The 14,433-nt window shown below is 51.2% G+C and overlaps 1 protein-coding gene across 1 annotated transcript in view; it reads right to left on the reverse strand.

Annotated features, from left to right (window-relative positions):
• Positions 1-10,164, reverse strand: part of LOC144168422 (potassium/sodium hyperpolarization-activated cyclic nucleotide-gated channel 4-like) — a 30,426-nt gene extending 20,262 nt beyond the window's left edge. Inside the window, exons 1-4 of the mRNA XM_077697415.1 lie at positions 9,924-10,164; positions 7,406-7,544; positions 2,151-2,311; positions 815-1,071 (exon numbers count right to left, since the gene is read on the reverse strand). Coding sequence (XP_077553541.1) covers positions 815-1,071; positions 2,151-2,311; positions 7,406-7,544; positions 9,924-9,987 — 621 coding nt within the window. The 5' untranslated portion in view covers positions 9,988-10,164. The remainder of the gene's footprint in view (positions 1-814; positions 1,072-2,150; positions 2,312-7,405; positions 7,545-9,923) is intronic.
• Positions 10,165-14,433: the final 4,269 nt, after the last annotated feature.

Genomic DNA, 14,433 nt, shown 5'->3' on the forward strand with positions numbered 1-14,433 from the left:
ATTCACAGTCCTAGAACTGCTTAGGTGACCTCGGACTTTTTTTACTACTTTCTCTATTATTTAGCCGTTCTGAGCATTAACGTTTCACAACTGATTTGCCACTGCTGGTTCAAGCTCACCGATCTTTGCCACCGCGACCAGGTAAGCCCAACTTGAATGCGGATAAATCTTTGCCTGCTAATCAGTCTTGGAGGCTTGTTAGCCCAACCACACTGGTTTCCTCGCTACAGATATAAGCTAAGCTACGGCAAAAGACCAAATTCGAATTCCGGGTTCAAGGCACTTGCACTGTGAGGCGCATACGGCCAAATTAGGGTCGTTAGTATTGATTAATTCTGGGTTTTAAAGCGCCGACGCAACGCAGGCGATGAGGCGCGTCGTAGTGGAGGGCTCCGGGTTAATTTTGACCACCTGGGGATCTTTACGCGCGCCGAAATCTCGTACACACGGGCGTTTTTTCTTTTCGTCTCCATCAGAAAAGCGGCCGCCGCACCCGGGAATCGAACCCGCGTCCTTGGGCTCAGCATCACAACGCCTTAGCCACTGAGCAACCGCTGCGGGTTCGCCTAGAATTGCTTTTAAAGGCAGAAAACGGCAAGCGTATACAGGAACGTGCGTTTTTTTTTTTGTTTGGTTTTGTTTTTTTTTGCATCCGATCGCCACGGCCATGCGATGGCAGTAGACCCGGGACAGATTACACGGTTCCGTCTGCTCTTCGTTCTAGGCTAAGGATATTCTTTGCGACGCATATCCCCGTGTCACAACTGATTTTCAAACAACTTAGACGGGAGGGTGAGCTCTTCGGCGCACCGACCATGATCTGCTCGGTGCGGCCGCCGTAGCGGAAGAGGCGGCTGATCTTGATAAGCTTGACGAGGCTGAGGAGCTTGGCGAGCTTTGCGATCGTGCGACGCCGCTCCGCGTCCGGGCCACTGACGCTGGGCAGCAGCCAGACGACGAAGTCCATCGGCAGACTGCTGAGCAGGTCGATGGCGAACCAGCCACGCAGGTAGCGTCGCGAGATCTCGCGCGGGTCCATGATCACGATGCCCTGCTTTTGGTCGTGTATGCCTGCGGGCCCAGGTAAGTGTCATTTATTCCCGCGTTTGTTTCCACTCCTACGCATCTCTTAATCCTTTCTATCCTCTGCACTTCCCTTGCTTTCATCTCTTTTTTATTTTTTTATTTTTTTTTATTTTTTTTACGATGTCGACTGTAGGCGCTAAGACCCTAAGAAGCCTCTTCCTCCTGAGCCTCTTGTCACGTGACCCAGGAAGTTCCGATGTCCACACCACGCTCCCGCTCCTCCCCTTATTATCTCGTGAACGGAGTTGAGGAATGTCCATGGAGGAAACCTCCGCATATGAACAGCCAAGGAAATTTTGATGCACGTTGCCTCCTGCTTCTGTACCGCATTCATAAAACTAGCTGTGGACAGCTAAAAAAATGCCACGAGCCAACTTTACTTCTTTTTCCCCGGGTTTGTTCCATAATCAGCACTGCTGGTTCCATATTGCCAATAATTAAGTTTTCTTTCAATGTGTGTATACCCTATAGTTTCTCCCGCACAAATCATCATCGGAAGAACGACGCATCGGTTGCCTCCGTTTTTTTTTTTCTTAGCGACAGAGATAGCCTACCGGTTCACTACCTCGAGAGTGCTTGCCAAAATGCACCCTGCAGCCCGTACTACTTGTAAGAGTGATCTCTTTTTCGCTGTTTAAGTCGGCACTTACTAAAACCAATCCATGATAGCTATATTAACCAACCTCTCCCAGCGATGTGGTGTGATTTTTTTTTGGAGCTGCAGTTTTGGAGAGAGGTGGAGATGTGTTTCAGAGCAGCAAAACGACATTTTGTAGGAGGTTAAAAATTGTATGTGCGAGCAGCTAAAACCGACCTCTGGAGCCTCAGCTCAAGGAGGGGAGTTGAAATTAAAAGCCTCACGGAACAATAGAAGCGTTTCATGGGGCATACAAAAATCTGTTCAGAGAGAGAGAGAGAGAGAGAGAGAAGGCTGGTGGGGCGCTCCAAACAAACGGGTGTTATTGGAGTAAGCAGACCCGCGGGTGATCGGTGATGAGTACGCGGGCACCTGGGTGCGCGGGAGTAGCAGTAAGAGTGCGCACAGAGCGGCCGTGTACGCGTACCGGTCCTGAAGTTGAGCACCATGTCCGTGAAGAGGGCGACGTCGGAGAAGAGCGAGTAGAGCGCCCAGTAGAAGTTGGAGCCGCGGTAGAAGCCCAGTTGCAGCGGCACCAGCACCATGTTCATGAACAGCACCAGCAGGATGGAGATGTCCCACCACTTCCTGCAGCGACGCCAGCAAGGGGGGCCGAACTATGAGAACAGTGCCATCTGCAGTTCGACTAAACAAATCGCCCAATGTATTGCTTGTATTCACTGGCGAGGCGCACATGCAGGCAACCATGTAAGTGCGCCGCCACTCGTTACGTCGGGCTCAGCGGGATGGCGGTACTTGTCCGTGCTAAGCCCATGACTGTGTTGCACGTTACAAACTCTACCTCACCGAACGCAAAGTATTGCCTCGAGTTCAATGTGAGTGCGATTAATGACATCACTGTTGACACCAACGCTGAGAATCGGTTTCAAACGGAGCAGACGACGCACGCCGGGGTTTCTTTTTCTTCGGCGTGCGGCGCAGTGGCACAAGCCGCGCCATGTCCGTGGCGCTTCGGTCATGTCTGTGGCCGTTTGCAGTATTTCCAACCGAAGAAATTGACAGCTAATCTTTCCAATGAATACAACCTATATCATGTTGGAATTCCGAGCTACGCGTGGCCCACACTGGCTTTGCTCAGTGTGGGCCACGCGTAGCTCCGGCTTTTCTTACAGTGCGATAGCTGCAATCAGCAGATCACCGTGGGTTAGCGCATATCCGTCATCCTTCAGTGGTGGCGTCAGTTGCACGCGCAATGCAAAGCTGTTCAGCGGCACAGGTGCGTGTCGTCTTCGTTGCGACAGCAATTCGAGGCGCGTGTATTGTGAGAAACGAACGCTACGCCCGACGTAAGAAACGTTTTACATTAACGGCAGCCGCAACTCAAGCGTTTCTTACCAAATAAATTTACCTGTGCGTAATAAGCGCGCGCGCACTTTGCGAATGTTGCAGTCAAGACTCAGGATACCAAATTTAAAGAGATATCAAATATGGCCGTGTAACTAATACTATTCGAACCTTTTCGAATACTATTCGAACTAATACTATTCGAATACTATGCAATCGCAATGCGTAGCGAGAAATTCCAACGAATGCATCACAGGAATATAAAACCTCGCGTACCTCGGAGGCACGCGGTGAACAAAGAAGGGGACGGCGGTGCGAGTTATCTATCCCCACCTCCCCCTCTTTGCGCCTTATGAACTATTCTCGGTAAGACTGCGCACGCACTACCTCCGTCAGGATACGCCCTGTTGTGATTCAGCGCACCGCTACCCTTTTTGCGCGTGCTGCAAGCTTCGTGCAGTGCTCCCGTGCTTTGTTGCAGAGACGTGTGCACAGTAGCATTGTGAAAGCCGCGGAGCCGTTACGGCTATTGTGTATAAAACCACCCTCTCGGTGGATAGATTCATTCGTTTTGCAGCAGCGAATCCGTGCTGTCAACCTCTTCGAGCATTGCTGTAAGCTCGCCTGTGAGGGTATCGTTCCTGTATTGCTTCGGGTCATCGCTCGCCATGCAGTAAACCAGTCAAGTTTGCCTTCGGCTTCTTGTCGTCGCCTCCAAGGCAGCAATCTTTGCTGGCCGCTCACCACCACGCTACCACACGCATGACTGAAGCGACGGAACCCGCTTCGGGGACGCCTTCTCGAAACAGCCCTAAGAAATACACGCCTTTACAAGCTCCCCCCCCCCCCCCCTTTTCCACACCCTGTTTGCATTTAGGGCGCAGCCCTTTGGCGGCCGTCTCTGGGCTGATCCGCGTTGTCGGCGTAACCGAGTGAACAATGGCAAGACCGACATGTGAAAGAAAAAAAAATGGCTTCAATTCATGCTGTGAAGGTGGTTGGAAAGCAAAGCTTTAAATGACACCCACAACAATTGTCCATGCGACGTCACTTGAATTCACACGCGTGGCTCTACAAAGAGTGAAACCAGAGATTTTGCCAGCCGTTAACTGGAATTAGCGAGGGCGGCGTCCCGAACGCAGCAGCAGCGGCGGCCACGGCTGGGCTAAAGCGGCGGACGCCGCCGCTGTAGCGTCGTTCGAAGGATGAGACAGCGGAACCTAGCCATCATGATGTGCCAGCTTGGGGCTACACCACCGCGCGACACAAGCGTAGGCACCGAAACAAGTCGGCATGTGAGCTTAGTGATTCCCATTTATACATACTTAAACTAGTTAGTTTAGTAAGTTTGAGAACGGCGAGAAAGCTGAGGGAACTTTTATAATCGCTATTTATCAGAACCATCTGCGACTTTCGCCTTTTGTAAATACCTCTTGTGGTAATCCGGCAATAGTGGCGGTGGACAATCCCGCGCGATGGACATGTGCCGGCTGAGGATGAGGAGGTGGCGCGGGAGGAGCGAGGATAGGACATGGCGGACTCGGCTGGGCGACGTGTGTGCAGCCGGATCTGCTGAGCGGTGTACCTTGGCGTAGCGGGACTCCAAGTAAAGGTGTGATCGAGGGGGCTCAGTGTCTTTCTGGGGAACCGCGGCCGGGTGCAAGAACCCCGGTACCACATTTGGCGCCCTGAACGTGGGGCCGGCCGTGGTTCCTGGGAAGGGCATTGTGGTCTTCTTCCTCGTTTTGGTGTTCCGCGGCAAATGTGACCGACAGCTCGCTGAAGATGCGGTCAGACACGATCGACCTGGCGGACCAGTCTCTGGTGGTGGACATCTCGGATGCCCTCAGCGAGAGGGACAAGGTCAAGTTCACTGTCCACACCAAGACGACGCTGTCGGACTTCCAGAAGCCGGAGTTCTCTGTGCTTCGGCAGCACGAGGAGTTCATCTGGCTCCATGACGCCCTGGAGGAGAGCGAGGACTACGCCGGGATGATCATTCCCCCGGCCCCTCCGCGGCCGGACTTCGACGCCTCGCGGGAGAAGCTCCAGAAGCTCGGCGAGGGCGATGGCTCCATGACCAAGGAGGAGTTCGCCAAGATGAAGCAGGAGCTCGAGGCGGACAGCTGCTGACGACTGCGCCGGACACCACCCCCGCGGAGCAAGGCCCGCGGACAGGACCTTGCCACGTTTGGACCTTCTGCAAGGACCCCCGGGTCTTAGGAGGCCACCTGTGGCACCGGTCTACTGCCATCCGGGCTGAGCCGTGGGAGTCCCTCAAGAGTGCCGACGCGACCCGCGGAGCAAGGCCCGCGGACAGGACCTTGCCACGTTTGGACCTTCTGCAAGGACCCCCGGGTCTTAGGAGGCCACCTGTGGCACCGGTCTACTGACATCCGGGCTGAGCCGTGGGAGTCCCTCGAGAGTGCCGACGACTGCAGCCGAGGGCAGCCAGCGTCGGCCTTTTCTTCGGAGGGGGGGAGAGTGTGGTAATCCGGCAATAGTGGCGGTGGACAATCCCGCGCGATGGACATGTGCCGGCTGAGGATGAGGAGGTGGCGCGGGAGGAGCGAGGATAGGACATGGCGGACTCGGCTGGGCGACGTGTGTGCAGCCGGATCTGCTGAGCGGTGTACCTTGGCGTAGCGGGACTCCAAGTAAAGGTGTGATCGAGGGGGCTCAGTGTCTTTCTGGGGAACCGCGGCCGGGTGCAAGAACCCCGGTACCACACTCTTAAAACACAACCGAATTGGTAATCAGCAATTTAGAAAACGCATTCCCATTCATGACAAGCAGTGCGCAAAAGGTAGCGTTTCTCTAGCGGCCAGATGTCTGTATGTAGTTTGTACATCTCGTTTTCGTCCCTTGCAAACCTATCCTTAGAGTATCTTTGCAGAAAAACGACCACTTAGTTCCTTCGGGTTACCCAAGAGGTGCTGTCGAACAAGTTAATCAAGCCGTGCGAAGGCACCGCGTGAAATGCACCTTGACGCGAAGCTGCACCAAAACAGTTCCAAAACAACCGTCGCTAAAGCAGACGACAAAGACGCCGCTCGCCGCCGCCGCACTTCCGCGCGGGGAACGCTGGGTAAATTCGCTGCGCCATCTCTAGTGTGCTCCGTAAGTGAAACCCTCCGCCCCCCTTCCTCCCCCCGCCGCCGCCGACGACGCTTTGGGAGTTGTCCAGCACGCCACGAAAGAACCGTTGGCTGGTAGAGCTAGAAATTTTTGCTTTAAAAGCGAACGATGAAGGAAAGCAAAGGAGGAGAGTGTAGCGAAATTGGGAGGGGAGGGCGGTTCACCGTGGCGGCGCGAGCCAGCGCTCTCCGAAAGTGTGCGGGTGGGGGAGAGGAGGGGGCAGTATTCTGTGCCCGCACGAGGCGCTCGACGGCGCGACGCTTGGTGAAAACGTGAGGGCCCCGGGGCGTGCGCGTGACTATGATGTGCGTTCGCTTAAGACGCAGTTCGCGGTCCCTTCCTGAGACGCACTTCGCACCGCCGACGCAGAGGCTTATCATTGCTGCCGTCGATAGTACCCACGAGTGAGTGCTGCCTCAGCGCACTTCTGCTGCGCCCAAATAAGGCATTAGGGAGTATCGTAATCGCCAGCCTATTTTTTATACTCTGGGTCAACCAGCCTAAACTTAAAATTTTCTGAATATACGCCCTCCCACAAGTCACAACAATATCAATCAATCAATCAATCAATCAATCAATCAATCAATCAATCAATCAATCAATCAATTAATCAGAGTTTCTGATCATGCCCAAGGACATCCGACAGGTTTTGTAGAGGTGCCCGAAAACAAACAAAACAGAGTAACGTGGGTAACGTATACTCTCGATGAACACGAACCAGCCTGGACGCCTCGCATAAGTAGTAGATTCAACAGCCCTGCATGGAATATTGAAACGGAGCATATAATTGAAGGCGATTCTCAATCACGGAAAACTGGGTCACGATCAAGGCAGCGACGAGTGGGATTGAACGTACAGTGCGCAACACCCTTGTCTATAACACCGAGTTCAACTTCAACTGGTTACCTCTCGAAACTGCGAACTCAAACTTTTCACAAAAAACGTTGAGGTCAAAATATATATTCAGTACTTCAAAATGACACAGTAGTTTTCTTGAAATGCTTTTCGGCCGAGGCAAGATAAGCCTATAAGTACCAAAGCTGTTATAAACAAGGGTGTTGCCCTCTGTACTCATTCCGTACTCGACAGACGTCGTTCCTTCAGTGCCAAACACCCGCGTGATCGTCTGATGCCTCCAGCGTTTCGCAACCGTATTCCCGAGGGGGATGCAAATCTGTTGTTCTGTTTTTGTCAATTCACTGTTACGATAATTGGCCGTGCAGACGGGAAGTGACGCACCTGATCCTCGAGCGCGGGTGAATGATGCACCTGTGCTTTCGAGTGGCGCGTTTCCTGAAGTCCAGCCCCGAGTACATTCTCCTCGACGAGGCAGTCATCATCGTCTGCTGAATGGTGGACGACAGGGCCCGCACCTGCTCTGCGTGGCCACACGGGGACAAAAAAGAACACCGACACTTCATCGTCAGACGGTCCTTCTCCGCAGCTTCCTCTGCGTATGTGCATGCACAGCAGTTTCCTTGTTCTTTCGCACATAGGACAGAGTCTGCTTAGTCACCAGGGAAAAGCCCCTTCGAAAACTGCCACATTTCCCACCCTGCACCCCTCGAAAATACCCTCGCTCAGCGTTGGATTGTGGGGTTTAACGCGCCGACGCAAGCAGGCGATGAGGCGCGCCGTAGTGGAGGGCTCCGGATTAATTTTGGCCACATGGCGATCTTTAACGTGCGCCGAAATCTCGTACACACGGACGTTCTTGCTTTTCGCCTCCATCAGAAAAGCGGCCGCCGCAGCCGGGAATCGAACCCGCGAGCTCGTGCTCAGCAGCGTAACGCCTTAGCCACTGAGCCACCGCGGCGGGTCTCGCTCAGCGTTCCGGGACATTCTATCCCGTTTATCGGTAATGAATCTAACCTGATTGCCAGAGGTAATGAATAGATTTTTTGAGCTTCATTAAAGCTGTCTCGTTCAGTTGGCATTGTATACGTAAAACCTTCTTCAGCGTACTCATTAAAATATGGGTCGACAGCGATGAAAGGCTAACTCTTGGATATCGACGTTTGATCATTACGTGAAATTTCTTTGGATTTGTACACAGTAACCGCGCTAAGTCAAGGCAAAAGCTTGCCGTAACTGAACCCAAAATACAGTTCCCAAATAGGCTCCTGAAAGCAGCACCTGGAGTCGGGAAATTCCTGAGTATGTTCCCTTGCAGAGACAGCAGTTGGATTTTGGCCACTCACACGCGGCTCGTTGAATTAGGTACATTTTGACCTACGTGTGGTCGACGAGATTACGCCCGTGGGCTTCATGGGTCGTGCACGACACACTACACACGCCAACATAGAAAAAGGAAGCATTCGTATGAGCTTAGCACTATGAAGGCACGGCTACATACGAGGACGCGAGGAAGTACCATCAGTTTCCGACACTCTTTATAGTTTCAGGGCACATGTTTATTGCAGGAAAATCGGGCAGACAACAGATAAGAATTGCATGAATTATAAGAACTCAGAATTGACTGCTCTTCCGGAGGAATTGGTGACAGCAGATAACATGCGACGGCAGGAGATGGGTGTTATCCTTCGTATGCACAAAGCCCTGGGCCTTTAGAATTTTGACATAAATATGAACATACTGCACCTGCAAGAATTTCTCCTCAACAATGCGTTAGCGTAAGTACTTTGAAGGTGCTCAATTTATACCAAGCCCACCATACAATGGCTTCGTTCTTGTAGAGTTGGCTTTTTCAAAGACTCTCCCGCGAACCGCTGGGAAGCTTGTTCACAAAGAAAAATACGATGTCTGGGTGAACCGTGAATGTTTAGGAGGGTGAACACCCGAAGCATCAGTGCACCGTACTTTCAGCTATGCACCCAGCCAGCGACAAAAAAGCGCTAAGTTGCCCGCATCAGCGGTTGGCCGGCGGGCGGGCTCGTCGGTTTCAGCGCTCACCACGAAAACTCCCGTCGTCAAAGGGGCCACGAAGAAAAAAATACAAGTTCGATTTATTAGAAAGGTGACTATTTTGTCCCGATAACACGAATTTTGTCACCGACTTCAAACAAATAATCGAGATATTAAAGAAAATATATTCAACAGTGGCAACTCCCTAGCTACCTTCCGGCAGTTTTTTATGTGACGTTGTAGCGATGGCCGCTAGCCGACATATGCCACAGAAAAAAAAAAAAAAAAAAAAAAAAAAAAAAAAAAAAAAATGATTGGGAAATTGTAGCGGGGCCTCCAGCTCCGCAAGATCGCATCACTTGAATGCTAACGAGCCGTTAAAACACTGATAAAAATGTCTCTAGTGTCATTCCATAACACGCCACTCCTGTCCATATTACGTTATTATGACGCGAAATTTGAAAGTTATTCAACATTTCTTGTCTTTTTTATTTAAAAAAAAACGTCTTTCCCTGCTGGAATGAAGCTTGGTGAGATACCATAGTCAAGTTCTTTCAGACAAAAAGTTGTATCTGGTCTTCATGGCCCGCCCCCACCGTTGTTCCAGCGAACGTGCCCATGAACGCCTTTCGCATTAGGCTATCCTTAAATATCGCTGCGCGCGCGCGTTCACCTTCATAAATATTTTGACTGTTTTAAAGCAAGCACGTATAGAGGCTTACAAGACCCCTTTACACAAAGCGCCCTTCCCGCTTTTCCGCTCCTCATTATCGTGCCGGAAGGATAGAAAGAGGCCCTCCAGAATGTCATCGTGTAACCCAGTCTTTCGAACGGCATGTCGACCTAAAGTTAACCCAAGACATCGCAACAGTTTCCACACTAGAGAACTCACGAGGTTCGGTTTCATCGGGCACGGTGAATGTCACCGTGTTGGTCAAAGCAGATGGTGCAGTCATGTCGCCGGCTTTTTCGGAGCGATCGCCTCTGGCGAGTGCGGGAAGTCTGCTCCAGGACAGGTGAATAATTAGAGGCTGCAAGCGAACAAAAGTCAGAACGCTTCCTGCAAGTGCTTCCCGGTAGAGCCACCATTTTTACTGCGAAGCAGTATACCTCTAACCAGCCAATGAAACTTTCGTGTCAGCAGAAAACTCTCAGGCTACTTAATTACTACTGGCTATACAAACATACATCTCAGGCTACTACTGGCTACTGGCTACATTCTGGCTACACAAATAAACTGCAGGCGCCGCCAAGGATTGAACCTGGGTCCAGGTATAGAAGAGGAGCGTGAGCCCGCGGTCTCGCCGACTAAGCTACGCCCGGACGTGAAAGAGCCAGACGGTTGTTTGGATTCAGCGTCTGGGGAGGGGGATATCGATCGAGGGCGCTCTTTGGCGGTGACGGATGAAACAAGAGTGAGGGGGAAGCAGTGAGAGAGATGACCAAAGACACAGTGTCGCCCTCCTCCTCACCCTTCGAAAGACGCTAAAAGTGGCTGCCAGAAACGGCACGTTCGGAACTGCGCAGTAAAATGCCGGCACGTGCGACATGAAAACATGCAAAAAAAAAAAAAAAAAGAACAGAAATTGTGCTTGCGTTGTTCAGGCAGGAGGCGCGTGAGCACTGTGAAGGCGGGAAATTTGATCAAGAGAGGAGTGAGACAGAGAGGCGAAGACAGCAGAGGTATGGCAGATAGACAGAGAGGCATGGGTAAGCGTTTGTGGGTGTTGTTCACAGCTTCCCAGTCCAAGCACCTTCACAGCGTGAATTGGAATAAATTTTTTTTTTTCATTATACGGCACTACTTGCAGTAACGTACACAATAACAAGAAAAGAAAACAAGGTCCAAGTGGCCTAATCATACTTAGTCTTGTCTTTTTCAATGTTGAAGTGACTGCAGCGACAAGTTCAAGCCTTAAGAAAATGCTGACGAAAAATCCTCAAGTGACGCATAGCTTTTAAGCGTACCCGGACGTCTGCTTCAAGCGCCGCGAAACCTCACGGGCGCCGCGAGTCGTGGATATTCTATAGGTTCTTCTGTAAGCATATCGTTGTCTTTGTCCGGCATCGTAATGTCCTTAGAGTCTTCAATTATGTTCACTGCTGCACCATATGCTTTCGATCCCACTATTGCTTCGGTGTCCCCGCAAAAAGGGCCATGTATTTATTCCGAATGACTGCATCACCCAGCTCGAAAGGATGGTCACATACAGCGAATAACACGATCACTCCCGTTTGCCTGCGGCTGGGTGACGTGCGCAAGCCAGGTGTGTAGGAAGGTAAGGAGGGGGTACAGTCAGAGTCCATCCCTGTGTTGCTATGGCTCCCCCACCACACTGCACTGCAAAGTAGAGAGTGGTCCGAGGGCTCAAACTTGCCCTGCCCTTACCTAAATTTCGGAAAATATTCCCCGGTAAAGAAATAAATCCTATAGCTACGGTGTTGATTTGGGCCACAGTTTGAGTCGGACCGGATATATTCTTACAACGTGGTCCGGACTAAGGAGTGGCTTTAGATCGGACCTCGCTCTTCGGCCACTCAGGCCCACTCAGCCAGCGATCGGTTCTCCTCCAGTCGAGCTCACATCCCACTAACGCTGCCTTCTACCACCCGCCGCATCTTTCTTCTGCGGTGCTGAAGGGCGCATGTCGCGTCTCGTTCAGACCAACACTGTTGCGTGGGGGCACAGTCTCCCCATTCTCTGTCCTCCTCCATACACTCCCCGCCCCCCTCCCCCGTCTCAGCCAGGCCTGAGTTGTTCTAGACACCCAGGTTACAGTATACTAGAAGGTACAGGTGTGTCTTTCGAGGGAAAAACCAATGGAGAGCGCGGGTTCCTTTTGCGATGAAAAAATTATATGGAGCGCAGGCGTTCCCCAGAGAACTCTTGTTGCAGCCAGCGCCATCTATCAATTTTTAAATAAAAATAAACAATTATTCGACGGGTTCTACAAAACTGTATATCATGAAATAAAGAAATCAGGCTATCTAGGGCAATAAATAAGGATTAATTTAAAAACAAACTTAAACCACCTGGCAAGCAGCGGCCGCCAGGGGTGCTGCTTACAACAGGAGTTCCTCAGCAGAAATTTTCATCGCAAAAGGTGCCCCCCTAATCGGCCCCAGACGACACACCTATCTCTTCTAGTACACTGTACCCATGGGTCCACTGCATGTGGCGATGCCCCCTAAATCCACAACCCACTTCCCCTTTTCACGAACGGAGAGCGTTGGGCGAGGGGGCGGGGCAGCTCGAACCACGTGGTCCAGGAAACCACAACGGAAGGCTCCGGAATCCTGTCACCTAGCCATGTTGGCTTTAAGTAAAGTTTGTACTATAGACCCTTTGCAAAATGGCCAAATCGTTGGCGGGAAAGCAGCAAGCCACTCTGGCAACACTGTGCACCCGCTGCGCCGCCATTAGAAAGGAAGCGAAAAGGCTGCGAGCACAGAGTTTCTATCGAGTAGCTACCGTCCACCGTCCACGTAATTGCATACGCGTCGTGGGGCAACAGACTCGTGAAGCCGTGGGCGAAAACGTGCAACCGCAACGGCGTTGCTACGACCTGCTTCCTTTCTATTGGCGTCGTCGCGTTTAGCACCAGTGTTACCACCGCTGAATTCTCAGTGTTGTCCGCCTTTTTGCAAAGGGTCTACACTCGGTGACAACTTAAGAACGGCACCGGAAGTTGCCGCTGTGTCTTATCACCGTAGCCGGATGTTTCTCCGCGCGGCGCAAGTAGGGCGTTACTGGGAATATTTTGAACATGGCGTGAGCCGTTGCCGTGATTTTTTGGGCTTAATATGCGTATAAACGACTCAAGCGACGACAAACAAACTGAGTGAGACAAGGCAGACGATATCACGCATTCATAGCAAACCCCATTCAAAACGCGCGCGCACTGACGTCACGGGTCCGGCGCTTTGGCGGAGTGATACACTACATATACACATATATCAATATTTGCAAGTGTATACCTGATACACTTGCAAATACTGACGCAATCCCACCAAACATTTCATCCCTGCCTCTCCTCAGCAGGATCCGTAGACGGTCGAACGAAGAGTACCCCTTCCAGCCCGTCAAAGTGGTTTAAGCGACAAAAACAAATGTTCCGGTCAATAACATCAGGAAAAAAGAGAAGAATAAAGAAGGAAACACGGGGAAAAGGCAGAACGGACGTCTCACTGCGTCAGTAAGCTTACCTTGAGCGTTCTAGGACCGGTGGAGGCTGTGTGCTTCGTCTTCTTCTTCCCTAGACTCGTTCCACTTTCGCCGCTTCGCGCGCTCGGCATGTCAGTTTTGGGGGGACTAGCCACCGTGTGCCGATTGCGTACGTTACTTTAAAAGGGCCCATGAAGACAAAATACAAGTTTTATTTTAAAGATTTGATGTTTTCTAGTGCCTCGCACGCTTGCCCGGCAGCAAACGATGCTTCATTCATTGAGAAATTTGGCGGGATGACACCGCTTAAAGGGGCCATGCAGACAAAACACAAGTTTGGTTCATTAGAAGGTTGCCTCGTTAAAGTCATACTGACCCCACTTTAAATGTAAACTTAGCTCAAATAAGCTACATAATTAGGGAAAAAGGGAATGGCCATGCTACCCACTAGCTCATATTTCGCAACAGAATCTATGTCATATGTGCCAGCTCTGCGATTGGCTGAGGCCGAAAAAAGCAAACGCAAATTAGCAGGGCTTATAAGCTTGCCGAACGAGCTTCTGCGCTTACATTTAGGGCACATTCTTTTTATAGCAGTAAGAATGGTGGGGGCAAACAGTGGAAGTTGTACACGTAAACATAGAAGTACCGATGCGTACTGCTGTTGGTACTGCGCGCACTATTCTGTTTTATAGCTGCACAGCACTGCGGAGCTTTGGGGTTGTCTCAGACTACATTGGCCGATTGGCGTAAGCGGCGGTGTCTTGCGTGACCATATTTGTCGAGCGAACACCATGTTTCACGAAACGATTATTTTCTACGTACCTTAACAAGCCAGGTACAAATACGGTCAAAAACAAAGGCAGAAAACGGCCCGTCGCGGTATGGTGGCGCTGTCTAGGTTAACCAACGATAAACAAGGCTTCCCAGCAGATATGAGGTCTCTTTTTTTTGCCTGCTCCGAGCAGCTCTGAGCAGTTCCAAGCAGCCCAAAGCTGCTCCCGCGCTCCCGCCATAGATGTTCTATGGGCAAATAAAATACGGAGCTGCTTGGAGCTGCTTGGAGCTGCTCAAAGCTGCTTTGAGCAGGCAAAAAAAAGAGACCAATGATTGCATTGCAGACGTCACGAAAACACACGATTTGGCGGGAGAATCAAAGTTTAAACTTGCATTGGTGAATTTATCAGTGATCAAAGCGTCGTTTGCTTCCGTACAAACGCTGGTGGCACTACAAAAC

The sequence above is a fragment of the Haemaphysalis longicornis genome, unplaced genomic scaffold, assembly GCF_048455015.1.
Source record: "Haemaphysalis longicornis isolate Haplotype H1 unplaced genomic scaffold, Haemaphysalis longicornis Haplotype H1 scaffold_2, whole genome shotgun sequence".
Lineage (NCBI taxonomy): Eukaryota > Metazoa > Arthropoda > Arachnida > Ixodida > Ixodidae > Haemaphysalis > Haemaphysalis longicornis.